Raw genomic sequence first — 14,679 nt, 5'->3', positions numbered from 1 at the left:
TAACTTTTTCAAGCCTTTTTCTCTATCATCGGAGCCGTTTCGTTAGATAGTTTAAAAATTTCGCTCTGAATATCAAATGATTCGATAGTCGACGTTGCTGCTCCAGCAGCGATTTCTAGCGGCAGGTGTAGAAACTACGTGTGATTCGCGTCAAGAAATGTAGTAGAAAACACAGTTTGCGTATATCTATCACGTTCGGCATTATTAAAACGAATTCTAGTTAAATGCTGTGTCCGAGCGTATTATAGGTGTATTTGCAACATGAGAAAAACACGAATTTGCTCGTTACCGAGGTTAGATGTTACACCTCTATGGCCAATACTGTGAAAGATTCACTCACTTTTTTTTTATGTGTTGGAATTGGAAGATTAAGATTCGTTGTGAGTTGTCAGAGCCTTATTATGTCTGTCATGCCAACCTCCGCAGCGTAGTGGGATGTATACCGGCTTACGGTGCGAGTTGTTCTGGGTTCGAGTCCCGGATAAGACTTGGGTATAAAATTGAAAGTAGTTATTATGATTAAAGAAGATACGAGATTTTAAATAGTTTCGATTAAGGTTTCAGTCTATGGTCGTTGGCATAAAGATGTTTACCGTGTAATAAAAAATATACTTATGTCGTTAGTTGCGTAGTACGAAAATTTTACTCAGTTTTCTCGAGGTTATAACCACCTATGCGTTTCTTAGACAACACTTGCAATGAGGAAGCTTTATTTGTGCGTCGCTGTATCGTCCAGAGATTATGTTTAATTTCTGTATTATCCGTCCTCGTCGCAACTGTCTCGTCTTTGTCAGCTGTTATTTTATGTTCTGAAAAAAAAATTCCTTCCCTGGAATACCCTGTGCTCTATAAGCGTGTGACATTTGACATCAGGCTGATATTGGCTTTTTTTCCCGTGTGCTTTTATGTCTTCGTCTTAGTTTTCCATTACTAATATTTTGTTCCCATGACTAGCGTATGTCCAAGATATAATGTTAAATCATTATCTCTTAGTGACATTCAACTTCTTGTTCAGCCTACGTAATAATGTTTACAACTTGCCATGTTCATAAATTAAAATAATTTGATTTATACGAAGAAATATTCATTTTAATATCTGAAAACCTTTATGCAAACTTAGCTCTTTATTTTTCAATCATGTAAATTTAATATTTAGTAAGATATTTAGCTACGAAGTAAGAAATTAAGATATACGTTAGTTTTTTTGAATTACAAACTTGGGTCACGGAGACCATTTTACTAACATAATCTTACCAAACAGCTGTTGTAGTTTTTTTTTTTTTTTTACTTATGGCCACAAACATCGTATTTTTAGTTTGCGTGCAGACTTCATAAACATCGTATATATTTCTTAAACAGCTTGTGCTATACCGGTACTGACGTTTAGGTCCAGTTTTGTTTGCAACCCGCGGAAACCGACGCGCGAGGATACGGGACAACATTCCGCGCGCGTCCTTATCGACCGTACGCAGGAAACGGAACGCGGCCAGCACCGAGCCTCCTACCACCTGCGCGCGCGCGCGCACGCCATAGAAGAATGTGACATGGAGGAAGAGATGCCTTCCCCGATAGCCTTCGGACAGTTACGTGTCGAGAAACAAAATATTCATTGATCCCTGCTCAGACGCCAGATTAATGCGCTTGCGTGCATCTTATTATTTTTTTTTCTTTTACCGTTGTCAAAGTAAAATGTAGGTAAGGTTAGGTGTGTCACGTATAAATAAAATTCTAGCCTAACTTATTCGTTATTTTAATTTTAGGAAAGTAGGTTTTCGGACGTTTGTGTGGTCGTGAATAAAATTAAATGTTTGTTGAGATAGGAAGCAACATTCAAAATACTCTTAATATTTCAAATTCCGACCATGAACGAACGGTCGGTGACTGATCGGTGGTTTGGGAATCGTAGGCTTCCCGTTAAACGCGTAGGCCAGGTCATTCATTCCGTCAGCTCTCTCTCTCTCTCTCTCTCTCTCTCTCTCTCTCTCTGACGAGAACGGAATGCGGCACGAGTGCAGGGAAAAACCACTTGCTCGTTGAGGGGGAAGGGGGGGGGGGGGGAAGAACCTTTATTTAAAAAAAAACCGGTTCTGCGTCCTAGCTCGTCACGGACTAGCGGACGGGACGTGTCGGCGCGCGGTGCATTCTGGGAGCCTGAGACGAGTTTAGGATCGCGCACCCCCTCATTATCATTTTTGTTTTCATTTCCACCGTTTTCGCGGGAAGTAGGGCATTGTTGCCAGTCGGTCGACGAACTTTTGAAAAGGAATCACTGGAAAAAATAATTTTCGTGGAGTTTGGAAACTTACCCACAGCGGTAACATGCTGCACTGATCCTTCGGTTATCTTTGCATATTTGTAACTACGAAAGTTTTTTTTGTATCTAATTAAAATTTAATATAATTTTGCAATGATAAATTTTATTATAATTTTAATAAGTATATTTTAAAACATGTAATTTAAAATACCATTAAATCTCAATCAAGAAAGTTTAAAAACACATTATAATAGGAGAATTAAATTAAATTTTAGATGTATTAATTTTCAACGTTAAATACATGTACGAAATATCGATTCACTTTGGAAAATAAGCTCTTGGTGACAAATAACTAAGTAAACGGCTCAAGGGGTAGAATCTGAATCTTTAATGATGTGTGCTCAAACTCTAGGGGGGGAAAAATTATTATTCTTTGTCACCGATTTGGGCTATTGAACAATCCCCGTTCGTGCATCTTTGGAATTTTTTTCCTTCTGTAAAAGAAAAATGTAGGTTAGGTTAATTGAGTTGTCTACATCAAATCCTGACAAATATGATTTGTTTTCGTTCCAGGAGGGTAGGTTTACGCACTTCTACTTGATCGTAACCAAAATAAAAGGTTGAATAGGTCAGATCAAAGACATTTAAAAGTACTGTAAAAACTAATTAAATTTCTCAAAAAGACGTCGTTATTCTGTGAAGTTTCACGAGAGAGCGGCGAACTTCAGAAATGTGTCGGGGGGTCAGTGAATTTTAGACTTCCAAAACACCGCGTGAGTTGTCGTATCGGAGGTCAAGTCGTAATTTGCATTCATTGCCGTAATTGTTCAGCGTAAACCACATACTTTAAAAAGTATTTTTAACGCAACGATCTTTTACCGAGCACGATTAAAAATAAAACGAGGACTCCAATCTGACATTTGTTAATTAGCACCTTTATTTCGAAAAAAAAAGAAGAAAATTGTTAAGCGATTTGTTTTGTTAAGTGGTTTCGTCAACACTAAAATGTTGTATGAATCAAAATAATTATATTAATTAAGTAAAATCAGAGTTTCTTCACAAGTAACATTATTAAAAAATATTTATAAATCAACTCTGAATGTGAGTGATATTCTGGTGTTCGTATAGACGTAATACCTTTAGTGTACAAAAAGCGCATCGTAGGCCACCAGACTACCACTATCTTCGTAATCATCACCACCATCATCTTCCTTCTTCGTCCAAGGACATGGGCTCGACTCAGAGGTCAGCAGGTGGTTGCATCAAGCTCCAGGTCTCCTCCGGTTGGAAACCCGGCGCCAAAGACTAGTTTCCGGGCTCGCCTCGGAATCATAACGGTCCGGGATTACGAAAGCTAAACCCCGCCATCTCGCGCGGGGGTTTCCTAATGGAGGTTAACGGTGGTTTCTCGCATTGCCCGCGTCCAGCGCCGATTATTTCCAAGCCGCGGTCTGACTCGCTGCTTGTTTCAAGAATACCCCGGCGAAAATGGGAGTTTGTATGGATGCGTTCCCAAGGGAAGCCTGCAGTACACTCGGATGAGAGCTACACCCGAACAGTTCCGAAGTGATCCGAAATTTGCCGATCGCTCGTGAAAAAAAAAAACCATATTGTAAGGATTTACATACAGCAAGTCCATAAAAGAATGCCCCTGTTATAAAAATCTACTAGTATAAATTGTAAGCATTGTTGAGTTTTGGTTCAAGGTCACAATTAAAGAAAGAGTAATTCAAACAGTTTTAGTTAAGCGCATGCGCGAGTACTGATTTGTTGTTTTCTCGCTTTCAGCGCTACTTATGTTGAAAGAATGTCTCTTTCCCCAATAAAGAGAGGGCGAACTTGTAAACTTTATTTGTCAACGCAGGATGGAGCTCCTCCCCATTGGAATCTCTTTGTACGAGAGTGGTTCGACGACGGAAGTCCCTGACCGTTGGATTGGTCGCTGGCCACCACGTTAATATAATATAACGCAATGCGATTTTTTTTTCCTTTGGGGGGCTTTATAAAAGGTCGTGATGAAAAGGATCGTGATAAAAGGACCTAATGATTTGCCAGAGTTGTCACAGAATTGAAGACTCCGTTGTTTCCAATACTCCAGACTTGTTAACCAAAGTGTGGGAATAATTGGACTTTAGATTGAATGCGTGCCGTGTAACTTAAGGTGCACATATTAAACATTTGTAAAAAAAACTAGGTTAGTTTACCTTCAATTTGAAGTATGATTTGTTTTAAATATTCTTAATTGATCTGTTATAATACACCATTGAAACTGGGACATTATTTTATGCCGAGGTCAGATGTTACACATCTCTGGCGAATACTGAAAGACTGGCTCACATATTTGTTTGACAGTATGACTAATACAATTTTTCTGGTTAAACTTTTTGCAGCATAAGTCTTCCAAATCATTTTTTTCTCTTAAATGTACAGCATGTTTGATTTTATTTTGAATTGTTATCAATTGTAGCAAACTTTTTTGTCGCAGTACACTATCTAATTATTTGTTGCACAGTGGGGTATTAAAAACTTTTGAATTTATAATTTCTAAGTTATGAACTTAAAACTCGAAAACTACGACTTTAATTTATTTTTTTTTACTCAGAACAGCAATTTACTGGCATACCAATCGTTCTCGGCTTGACGTTTAGTTATGGGGACATCCATTACGTCGCAACACCTTACACGGGCCAAGGATCTTTCCTTGACACGGGCCTCACACCCCCTGCCGCGCGGGGTAGATGGCTCGGCCGTGTTCTTCGTCCGTCCAATCAGCCATCGGGACGGAACACGAGGATTGCGTGGAGGCTCGCGTCCGCCCCCCTCCCCTCCCCCCCACTCTCCCAACCCAGCAACATCTGCGAGGGCTGGGAAGCCTACGGCACCCACCAACATTTAGGACAGCCTACAGTTCACAGGTATGAAAGCCACGACCACAACCCGAACAATTCCGAAGTTTACCGAAGTAAAATTAAGGTTATGTTCGATCAATTTACTAAACAATAGTTCTTTATTTTTTTCCCCCAGGAGGTTAGGTTTAGGTTAACGTAATTATTGTGAAGGTTGGTTAGGTTAGCGTTATTCCAAATCCTCTATGACTGTAAATACTTGTCTCATCCCTGTGAACTCTAGAATCCCCACATATTTCTTTTTGTGTTTGACGTGGGTGTCCGAAAAGTTCCTAAGTTTACCGAAGTTCGCCGCCTTCTCGGGAAAGGTTATCGAGTTGTCTTTCGTAGACTGAACTGACGGACGAATTAGATAACCGTCAGGCTAAATTGAAAAAGAAAAAAAAAACTTTAAAATAGTGTAAACAGTTAGATTAGGTTAGCTACATTACAAGTACTATAAAATAAAAAGGGTGATTCGTTATGTTAAGGTAACTACATTTTAAATTGACAATTCCTATCCACAGTATTTTTAACGTAACTAACCTAACATAACCAATCGTCCACAATTTTAAAAGTATTTTTAATGATGGGAACTTAACGTAACCTACCATTCTCACGATTTTAGACTTTTTTTTATAGTTACACCTAACCCAAACCACTCGTTGAAGTGGTAAACTACTAAGATTTTGGAAATTTTATTTCTTAATTTAATAAAAGTGTCTTTCCTTCAGAATGGCCAATGTTTTAACCAAACATCATAAACCTTTCAAGCAAATGCAGCATGTATGTTATAAATGGAATATATATAGTTACACCTTGGACGTTTTAATTTTAGGTGACCATAGAGAGTGGAAAAAAAAAGCGACAGGTTCTGATTTTAAGGTCCCTGTCATTACTGTAGCAAGCTGTTAGCAAACACAGTAAGGACGCATTATAAAAAAAGGTTACGCGAAGTTAAATATTTGGGTGTGCCGAAAAGTGATTGTGCTTCGTTGACATCCCGTGGAGGAGGGGGGAGGGGATGCGCCGCACCGTGATTGGTCGCAGGTCTTCGAGTCACGTGGTGTGGTCACGCCTCGTGCCCGGAGCCTTGTTCCTACGACGCGTGATTTTGCGAACTAAACCTGTATACATTTTATTTATTTTTTATTATATTAATTACTTGCTAATGTTCGGCATGTTTTGCTATGCCTATTTCAAACTTTTTTGTAATTTGTTTGTAGTAGGTACCTACACATATACAAAGCACCTCTATCTCTCTCTATCTCTCTATGTCCCTCAAATCTCACTATATTTCTCTATACATAAAAACCTCTCTATCTCTCTATACATCTCTATCTATACATACATATATCTATACATATCTCTCCATATCACTATATCTCTATAATCTCTATGCATCTGTGTGTATATATATTTAAATATATCTCCCTATTTATATATCTCTACAGCTCTCTCTCTCTCTATATATATATCTCTATATATATATCCCTAGCTCTATCTCTCTACCCCTATATACAGTATAAGAATATCTCCCCCTCTATATCTGTATACTTCTCTATATATTTAGCTCTCTATGTCTATATCGTCACATATATATCTGTACTAAATAGAAGACGAACATACAAACGTTTATTTATATACGTATATTTTTACCTATCTACATTTTGAATCTATATTTTTACCTGTCATAGGTGTCACGTTGGGTCAAAATTCCAAAGCAATTGGTGAAGAACTTTCGGAGATTTAAGATTTTAAACGAATATATTTATTTATATAGATATTGTCAACGGCTTTACGCCAACTACCAGAGATTCAATCCTTATTCGAGACTCTTTATAATATACTAGCTGCCCGACCCGGCATCGCACGGCTATACTAATGGAAAAAAATTAAGCCACATCTCCCATTTACAGTAATGGTAAATAAAAAAACTTCAGTGAAAATTTATTACAATGGTGTATTATGTACCGGAGAGAAAATGAATAGCACCGATGGTTTTCCGACTCGTGCACGCAACGTACAACTGATGTACCCGTACTTCGCTACGGCAGTCTACAGGCAGATCACTCTTGCGCCGCTCATTATACATACCCCTCCTTGTGGGTACGCCACTGCCACGCGATGCCCGTTGCCATGGAGACGCAGAAGGCATGAACAATGCAAAATCCTGTTCTCATGCAGACAAAGTACCCGCTGTTGCCTGGTTTTAACCACCCATGGGATCTAATTTTCGGAAAGTGTCATCCTGCGTAACATAAGGAACATTACTGTGAAATTTCAAGTCTGTAAAATATATAAACTTGAAAAAAAAAGGGCAATTTTTGATATTTAAAGTACCCGTAAAATTTCAACGGTGATGAGAACTGCACTAACAATTAAATAGTCGTTGCCATAGAGACGAATGAAGCATCAACAAAGCAACAGCCGTTGTCATGGTGATTTCCTACCAAAAACTGGAAATTTTGATATATTACGCCCCCGAAACTCCCCTTGGGATCGGATTTCCGCAGAATCCGTTCTTAGTAAGCGTCTAGATCACAAAATGAGTAAATATGCTAAATTTCAAGTCAATCGGGTGTATAGTTTTAGAGATCTCGTGATGAGTGAGTCAGCATACAGAAATTCGTATATTTTAAACTGAAAAGTTACTAATCTTATATAGCCTTCATCTCAAAATCCTTTCTTAGGGGATGCCTACGTCATAGTAGCTTTATGCATGCAAAGTCTCAGCCCGATCGGTTTAAAATTGACAAAGTTTCATAGAAACTTTCATCCCCTATTTTATCCCCTTGGGGGTAGAATTAATCAAAATCCTTTCTTAGCGGATGCCTACGTCATAACATCTACCTGCATGCCAAATTTCAGCCCGATCCGTCCAGTGCTTTGGGCTATGCGTTGATAGATCACTATGTCAGTCAGTCACCTTTGAGTTATATATATATTTAGATTATTTAGGACCTGTTGTATTTGATAGAATTTAACTATTTTAGGGCCCACTGAGAGGTTACTGAGTGATTCGTGACTTTACAACGGTCGTATTGCCAGGGAGTGCGGATCGCATGACGCAGCTTCGTGACCGTTAAGACGACACGACACGAACTGTTACATTTCCCCCGTCCCTCTAACGAGACGGTTGGGACGTTGCGTACAGTTACCGCACTCTCTGCACTTTCTCCCGACGCGGCACCCGGTGGTTAGGGCGGGGTCCCGGGGTGTGTGTGTCGGGACCGTCGCACGCCAATCACACGCCGCAGTGTCCTGTCGCAGCACGCAGGACACTTTCCCCCTCCCCCACCCTCCAGACGCCGAAGCTACCGGCAGCGCGATCACTGAAGCGTGGCCCTTTCCGCCGCGTGACTCTTCCGCGTGAGGATTCACTGACCCTGATTCAGACGTCCCAAGAATGCGGGGAGACCTAAGATGCACATAAATTTCTGCCATTCCCGATTTCACCCGAAAAATTCACCTTCGGCCAACTTCGGGATTAAATGAATTCAAATATTAAAAGTGGTCGGTTAGGTTAGCTACATTAAAACACTATGGACGGTTAGTTAGGTTAGTATAGCTACATTAAAATAAACAGAGAAATATAAATATATATAAATAAACCCGAGGTTGGCCAAAAGGTGAATTGTTCGGGTGTAATCGGGAATGGCAGAACTTTATGTGCATCTTAGGCTTCCCAAGAATGCGCGTTCTCTGTTCCTTATTGCACGTGCAGTTGTATTTCAAAATAAAATAGTAAATTAAAGACATGAATTATTGTGAAATATCTAATAAACCTTGAGGAACATAGTTCTGTACAACATACCTATCCATTTATATTTTAACGTAAATTATTTAAATTAGGTAAGCAGTTGAATGCGTTATACACATTATAGAGCTTTGATATACACTGGATACGCAATAAGAAAGAAAATTACCATCTTCAAATATTTGAAATTATTTTGGAAAAGTAAAACATAGGTGTGGTTAGATCTGTTAAATAAATAAAATTCTTATACAAATTTATTCTTTTTTTTTTCACTGGAGGTTAGGTTTTCGTAATTAAAATGAAATTTTAGTAAGGTTAGGTTCGGTTGTGTGTGACTTTATTTTAATTTAAATTACGTTCTTATACCTATGCTCTCATGTAACAAAACTGAACACTTTAAACCAGATGTAGCAAATTTTATAATGAAGTTAAATAAATTAAAGGCTAAACCTGTGGTTCAAAAATACAATAAAAATTAAATAAAATTTCAAATATAGAAATGTTTTTACATGTAGGTATATATTTATTGTACTTACAATATATCTAACTACATGATCCTCTTCAACTGCGATTTAATCATTTGTCACTCGCCTGTCCCTTATAGCATGTGTGTTCACAGGATGGGAGATAAAAAATTTAAATTGTACCATCTCAAGTATTAATATATAAAATTACTGTTTTGTAGGGAACGATGTAAGATCAATACACATTATTTTATATGTAACACACAAGAGGAAATATTTTATCTAAAATTAGCACATTGTAAGTGCTTTTTATCAATACTATATAAATCATATTTTAGTCTGATGTGTTTATAGCATGTGTTAACTCTGCGAAACCTTGCTGATTTTGGCTGTTAAGATAATCGTTCGTATTTATTTTTTATATCACAATTAGATTTTAAAACTTAATGAGCCTAAAGTACTGTAAACCATACTGAAAAAAGGGAAAGAAATGCAAATCAAGCAGTAACAAAGTTTATAATCAATCCATTTTGATAACTGAATATAAAATCATTTATTTTAGGTAATAGTGCTTCCAAGCTTGGAATGGAAATAAATGTTTACATCTTTAGAGATTTAGGGATCACAACAAAAATAAATTAGGATAAGTGACTGCTGAATGTGTTTCATTGGCTTCCCTGTCCAAATCTGTTGAACGCGCCGCTGTTGCAGGTGATTCCCCGCCGCCATGTTGGCTCGACGACAAGATGGCCGCCGGGTGCTGGTGCTGCTCCTAGCGGCGGCTGGTTGCTGCTTGGCGCGGCCGCAGTTCGAGCCAGGCAGTACAGGTATTGGCATTTCACAGGAGTAGTGGTGGGTCAGATCTCAATTTTCTCGAATTCGAATATAAAATAGTGCCTATCTCAAATATACTCCTCGAAACCGAATTTTAATGAATGACCTACCGGTCTTTGTCGTTTTGTTCTGAAACATCTACTTGATAAAATTCTCAACACTGACTGAAAGACAAAGCACAGCTTAAACCGGTGGGTCTAGAAGCATGAAATTCTGGACAGGAGTTCCTTATATAACGTAGGTGAGAACTAAAAAAAAAAAAGATTTTTGAAAACTCATCCGTGAAGGGGGGTTAAAAAAAAAAAAAGAATTTGTCTTTTTTGAAGTTAGAAACCTGGAAATTGGTGTTCAGGCTTCTGTTTGTAAATAAAAGTCAGTTGTAACAGCGTTTTAAGCATCAAACACTTGCCCATCGGGCACACGGCTAGTACTGTATGAGCTCCTCGGTGTAAACACGCATGACCCCGGAAACACCTGGCCGGAAGCGGTAAGGGGCCAACCCACGCGCGCCAGACGGACTGTGTCACCGGACGGCATTCCGAGGAGACCGCTACATCCCCTCCCTCCACCAGCCGACCAACCATTCGATTAGGCCAGGCCCCCCCCCCTCCCACCTTCACCCAAGTTCCTAGTTCAGTTCTTCGAACGGGAAGTCTATGATTCACCGACTTCCCCCCCCCCCCCACCCTACCGGTAAACTCATGAAACCGAACTTATCCTAAGTTCGCGGCTCGCTCGTGCAACTTCGCGGTCGGAATTTAAAAAAAAAAAAAAAAACTTTAGAGATTTCATTAATTTTCGAGATTTTAGAGCATTTCAAATGTCGCTGACCTAACAAAACAATCATTTTATTTATATATATCTACGATCACCTAGGCGTGCGACATAAACCACCCTACAGTAAACAAAAAGAAACAAAAACGAGTTTTGCCAGCGTGTGCACGTATTTAACCGACCTAACCTACTTTTTTACTTTTTACAATATGCACGAATGGGGATTTTTCGGGCTTCTGACTTGGGGTCAATGGATTTTAAGGTTTAGTTTTCCCTGAACGGACAAGGTGACACTACTCATATTTACATAGTCCATCAAAGATAAAGGAAAGATTTTACGCCATGCGGTTTGACACTGAGTCTTTAAAGCTTGCTGTAAATAGATCTATGCCACTGGTACAAGTTTTATTTCATAAATGAAGAAACGAGAGATAGGTTAAGCCTAGCCTACATTCGCGATAGCACGCAGACAGCATGAAAATAGAACGGTCACACACGCTCAGCATAGTATTCGAAGCTACATTCGCACACAACACAGCCTTTCGAAAAAATTCCGTTTTTTCCTCCTTTATTTTTGTGGGATTTTCATTTCCAAATGTTTCGATTTTGTCATCTATTATTATATGAAGCAGTTGAGTACCTAAATTCAAGCATTTGGTTTCGTCATCCAGTTTTAAACGACTAGGAATGTTTAACGGCTTAACTACAAAGATTTTTTTCGCAAATAAATACCAAGTTTAAATTAGTTTCACTAGTTATCTTTGAAATCCACATATAAACACTTTCGTTAGCTACTTTATGCTGCTGACGTAGTGTACATCAATGACGCATTGTATGCTGATTGTTTGAGCGCAGACTTTCGGCGCACAGCACAGAGAAATGTCGTCACCAGTTAAGACAACTTTCTGTGCGCCATTGGCGTGCTGTTTTGCTGCGCGTGTATCTTCCGATGCAGCAACTGCTCTCTGTTTATGAGCATTCAACTTCAGTGCGTGTGTGCTACGCGCGTGCTGTTGCGAATGCAGCCCAGCTTTAAGTGAAAAGTGGCGGACGGAAAACGAGGCCAGGAAGATAAACGACCATCCTGATCCCCACTCATACTACATAAAATAACGGTTTCTGAGAAAAAATTAGAAGTAATGCTCGTTTATTGACGTGATCATACCCTCTTTTTTTTTCAAGACTTTTTGATTCCACTACTGTTATGACTATAAAACATCATTAAATGCGAACGCATGCTTAAAGACTACTCTTTTTTACTAAATGAAAATCCAACCAGTCAAAAAGGTGTCACAGTTGCTATTAAGTAATATAATAAACATACAACTCTGACATCTAGTTGATGTATCTATCACATACTGCTGAATTTATTTATTTATTTATTTATGAAAACACATGCTAGTATTGCTTTATTATTTGATCCTCAGGTTCTGCGAAGTGGGAACGAAGTTCGTCGCCTTCGACAAGTCCGCCGGCCACCGGATCAACCATCCAGGCACCGGACAGCTCAGCTTCGCTCAGCGGACAACCGTATAGTGACAAGTTTCACCACAGGTATAACAATAATGGGGGTGACGTAACACTACCAAGGACATACCATTCAAACCACAACACCAGAGATATTTCGAGGGCGGTTATAGAAAGAGTTGAGCCTAAAGATGAAGTCGTCGATCGAAAAACAGATTTCCCAAGGCCAGGTCGTGAACACACGGGACAAAGAAAGGTCCACGAAGTCAGTTTAGGTGTCAAACTTATGCGGAAAACTCACACGGATAAATCAGTTTCACCTAGAAGCTCGGGACATGCCAGAGCAATTATCGAACCCGTACAAATAAAACGCATTCAGAACTTCCCTGGTTCTGAGCTGTCTGGAAAGGATGTTGATCTCAGAAGCAGGGTATTTGTGCAGGGTCCCAACAAAACACTTCCGACAGTCAGAGAGAAAGACCGGGCAGATGTTCGACATGCGCCAAAAGTACAGTCGGATAAAATTCGCAGGTATTCGACTGCTCATATAGACAGTGTCAGGAAACACTCTATTCGCAAAGAGGGCATTATTGTAAAGGAACAACGTAAACAATACAAAATAAATAACCACAGTAGCAAACCAATATTCCCTGGAAGCGAAATTATTTTTGAAGATGGCTTACCCGGGGAAGCTATACCAACTGAAATCGACCTTAAATTATTCTCTCTAGAAAATTATACGGTGCCTGTTCCGTGGAAAGACACAAGCTCTAAATCTTTTTTTGCCACTTCTAAGCAAACAAAACGTTCGACAAACACTGTTACTTTCACAGGAAAGTTTACACCAACCTTTCCCACATATTACGAAATATCTACGACCGCTGTTTCATTTCCCTCCGAGGAAACTCTGGAAAACAAAAACACAGCAATACACTCTAAAGAGATCAAAGGAAGCACACATGTTTCTGTAAATCCCACTGTTGCTAACATATCAAATGATGCGGCAGTTACATTTACCCTTGGCGACAAAACAAATAATCACACAACCACACCCTTGCATGTCACAACAGTTTCAGATGCAAGTGCTGTAGAGAACATAAACTCAGAAGACATACAAACTTCTTTTGATAACTACACGTCCAAAATAAATAAAAACACACTTCTTTCAGTCCTCACTTCTAAGACAAAAATGAAACATTTGCGGATAAATCCCGAGCGAAATAATTTTGGTCCTATTTTACAAAGTAGTAAAATTTCTAAATCATCGAGTGAGGTTGCAGAAGATCGAAATAAACCACAATTGCCAAAAAATTATATTTCAAGGAATACAACAATCAATATATTCTCCAGTGCCGCTTCTCCACGAGGTTCTTTAAAAACTGAACAATCAATAAAAGAAGCATTGCCAACAGTAGATAGTAAGGTATCATTATCTAAAGATTCCTTTAATGCAAACACTAGGAACAGCACTTTAAATAAGGAAATTTACTTCCAGAAATTAAATAAAGAAGACATGTTAATGTCTCAGAGAATAAATAAGAGTAGTATATTAAAAAATAAAAACTTTGCTAGAGATCCAAATGAAGTAAATGGAACTTACATGAATAAAGTTTTTCAGAAAATGGAACTTTTTGATTTAGCAAGTCACCTCAATTCGACCGACTTTAATCTTAGCACATCACAGTCTAGAATGTTTGAAGATGAGCATTTATGGTTGCCAATACAATTAAAGCCTAATGAAAATTTAAACATCAAGGATGAAAGTGATGCATTTCCAAACTCATCATCAGTAAATACGTCAGAAATTTCATCTGCATCACAAAGTGATGACAAACTAAAAAAAAGTAAAAATTTCACTAGACGAAATGATGATTTTGTAGAGGATTCACAACTCATAGCTGTGCATAAGCTACCAGAAAAGTCGCACAGCGAAACAGATTTGGTGGCCCAGTTCGTAGCCAACAATCTTCATGATTTAAAAACTCCCGTCCAAGATTTTCCCATGTCAAAAATGGATGACACCAAGAATTGGCCAAATGGTGAAAATGGTGTCGAATCACTTGACGACCTTATTTTGTATCACACGTACACAAACACTCCCATCAAGCAGCACACACCCACCGTCAGTTTACATCATTCGTACAATGGTGGGGTCACAGGAGTAATAAAAAGGCCAGCTGTGACGATACAGCAGATGCATAATTGGGACTATACTCAGTCACGTCCGAAACCAAAACCTCC

General features: G+C 38.9%; 1 protein-coding gene across 2 annotated transcripts in view; it reads left to right on the top strand.

The window, feature by feature from the left end:
- LOC134528270 (uncharacterized) overlaps positions 1-14,679 on the top strand; it is a 63,261-nt gene that overhangs the window by 38,580 nt on the left and 10,002 nt on the right. For both annotated transcript variants that reach the window (XM_063361752.1, XM_063361751.1), the window contains 2 exons: positions 10,075-10,190; positions 12,399-12,525. In XM_063361752.1, coding sequence (XP_063217822.1) covers positions 10,091-10,190; positions 12,399-12,525 — 227 coding nt within the window. In that variant the 5' untranslated portion in view covers positions 10,075-10,090. The remainder of the gene's footprint in view (positions 1-10,074; positions 10,191-12,398; positions 12,526-14,679) is intronic.

This window comes from Bacillus rossius, chromosome 1 (genome assembly GCF_032445375.1).
Source record: "Bacillus rossius redtenbacheri isolate Brsri chromosome 1, Brsri_v3, whole genome shotgun sequence".
Lineage (NCBI taxonomy): Eukaryota > Metazoa > Arthropoda > Insecta > Phasmatodea > Bacillidae > Bacillus > Bacillus rossius.
The sequence above is the reverse complement of the archived record's forward strand: the minus strand, read 5'-3'. Positions and strand labels throughout refer to the sequence as shown.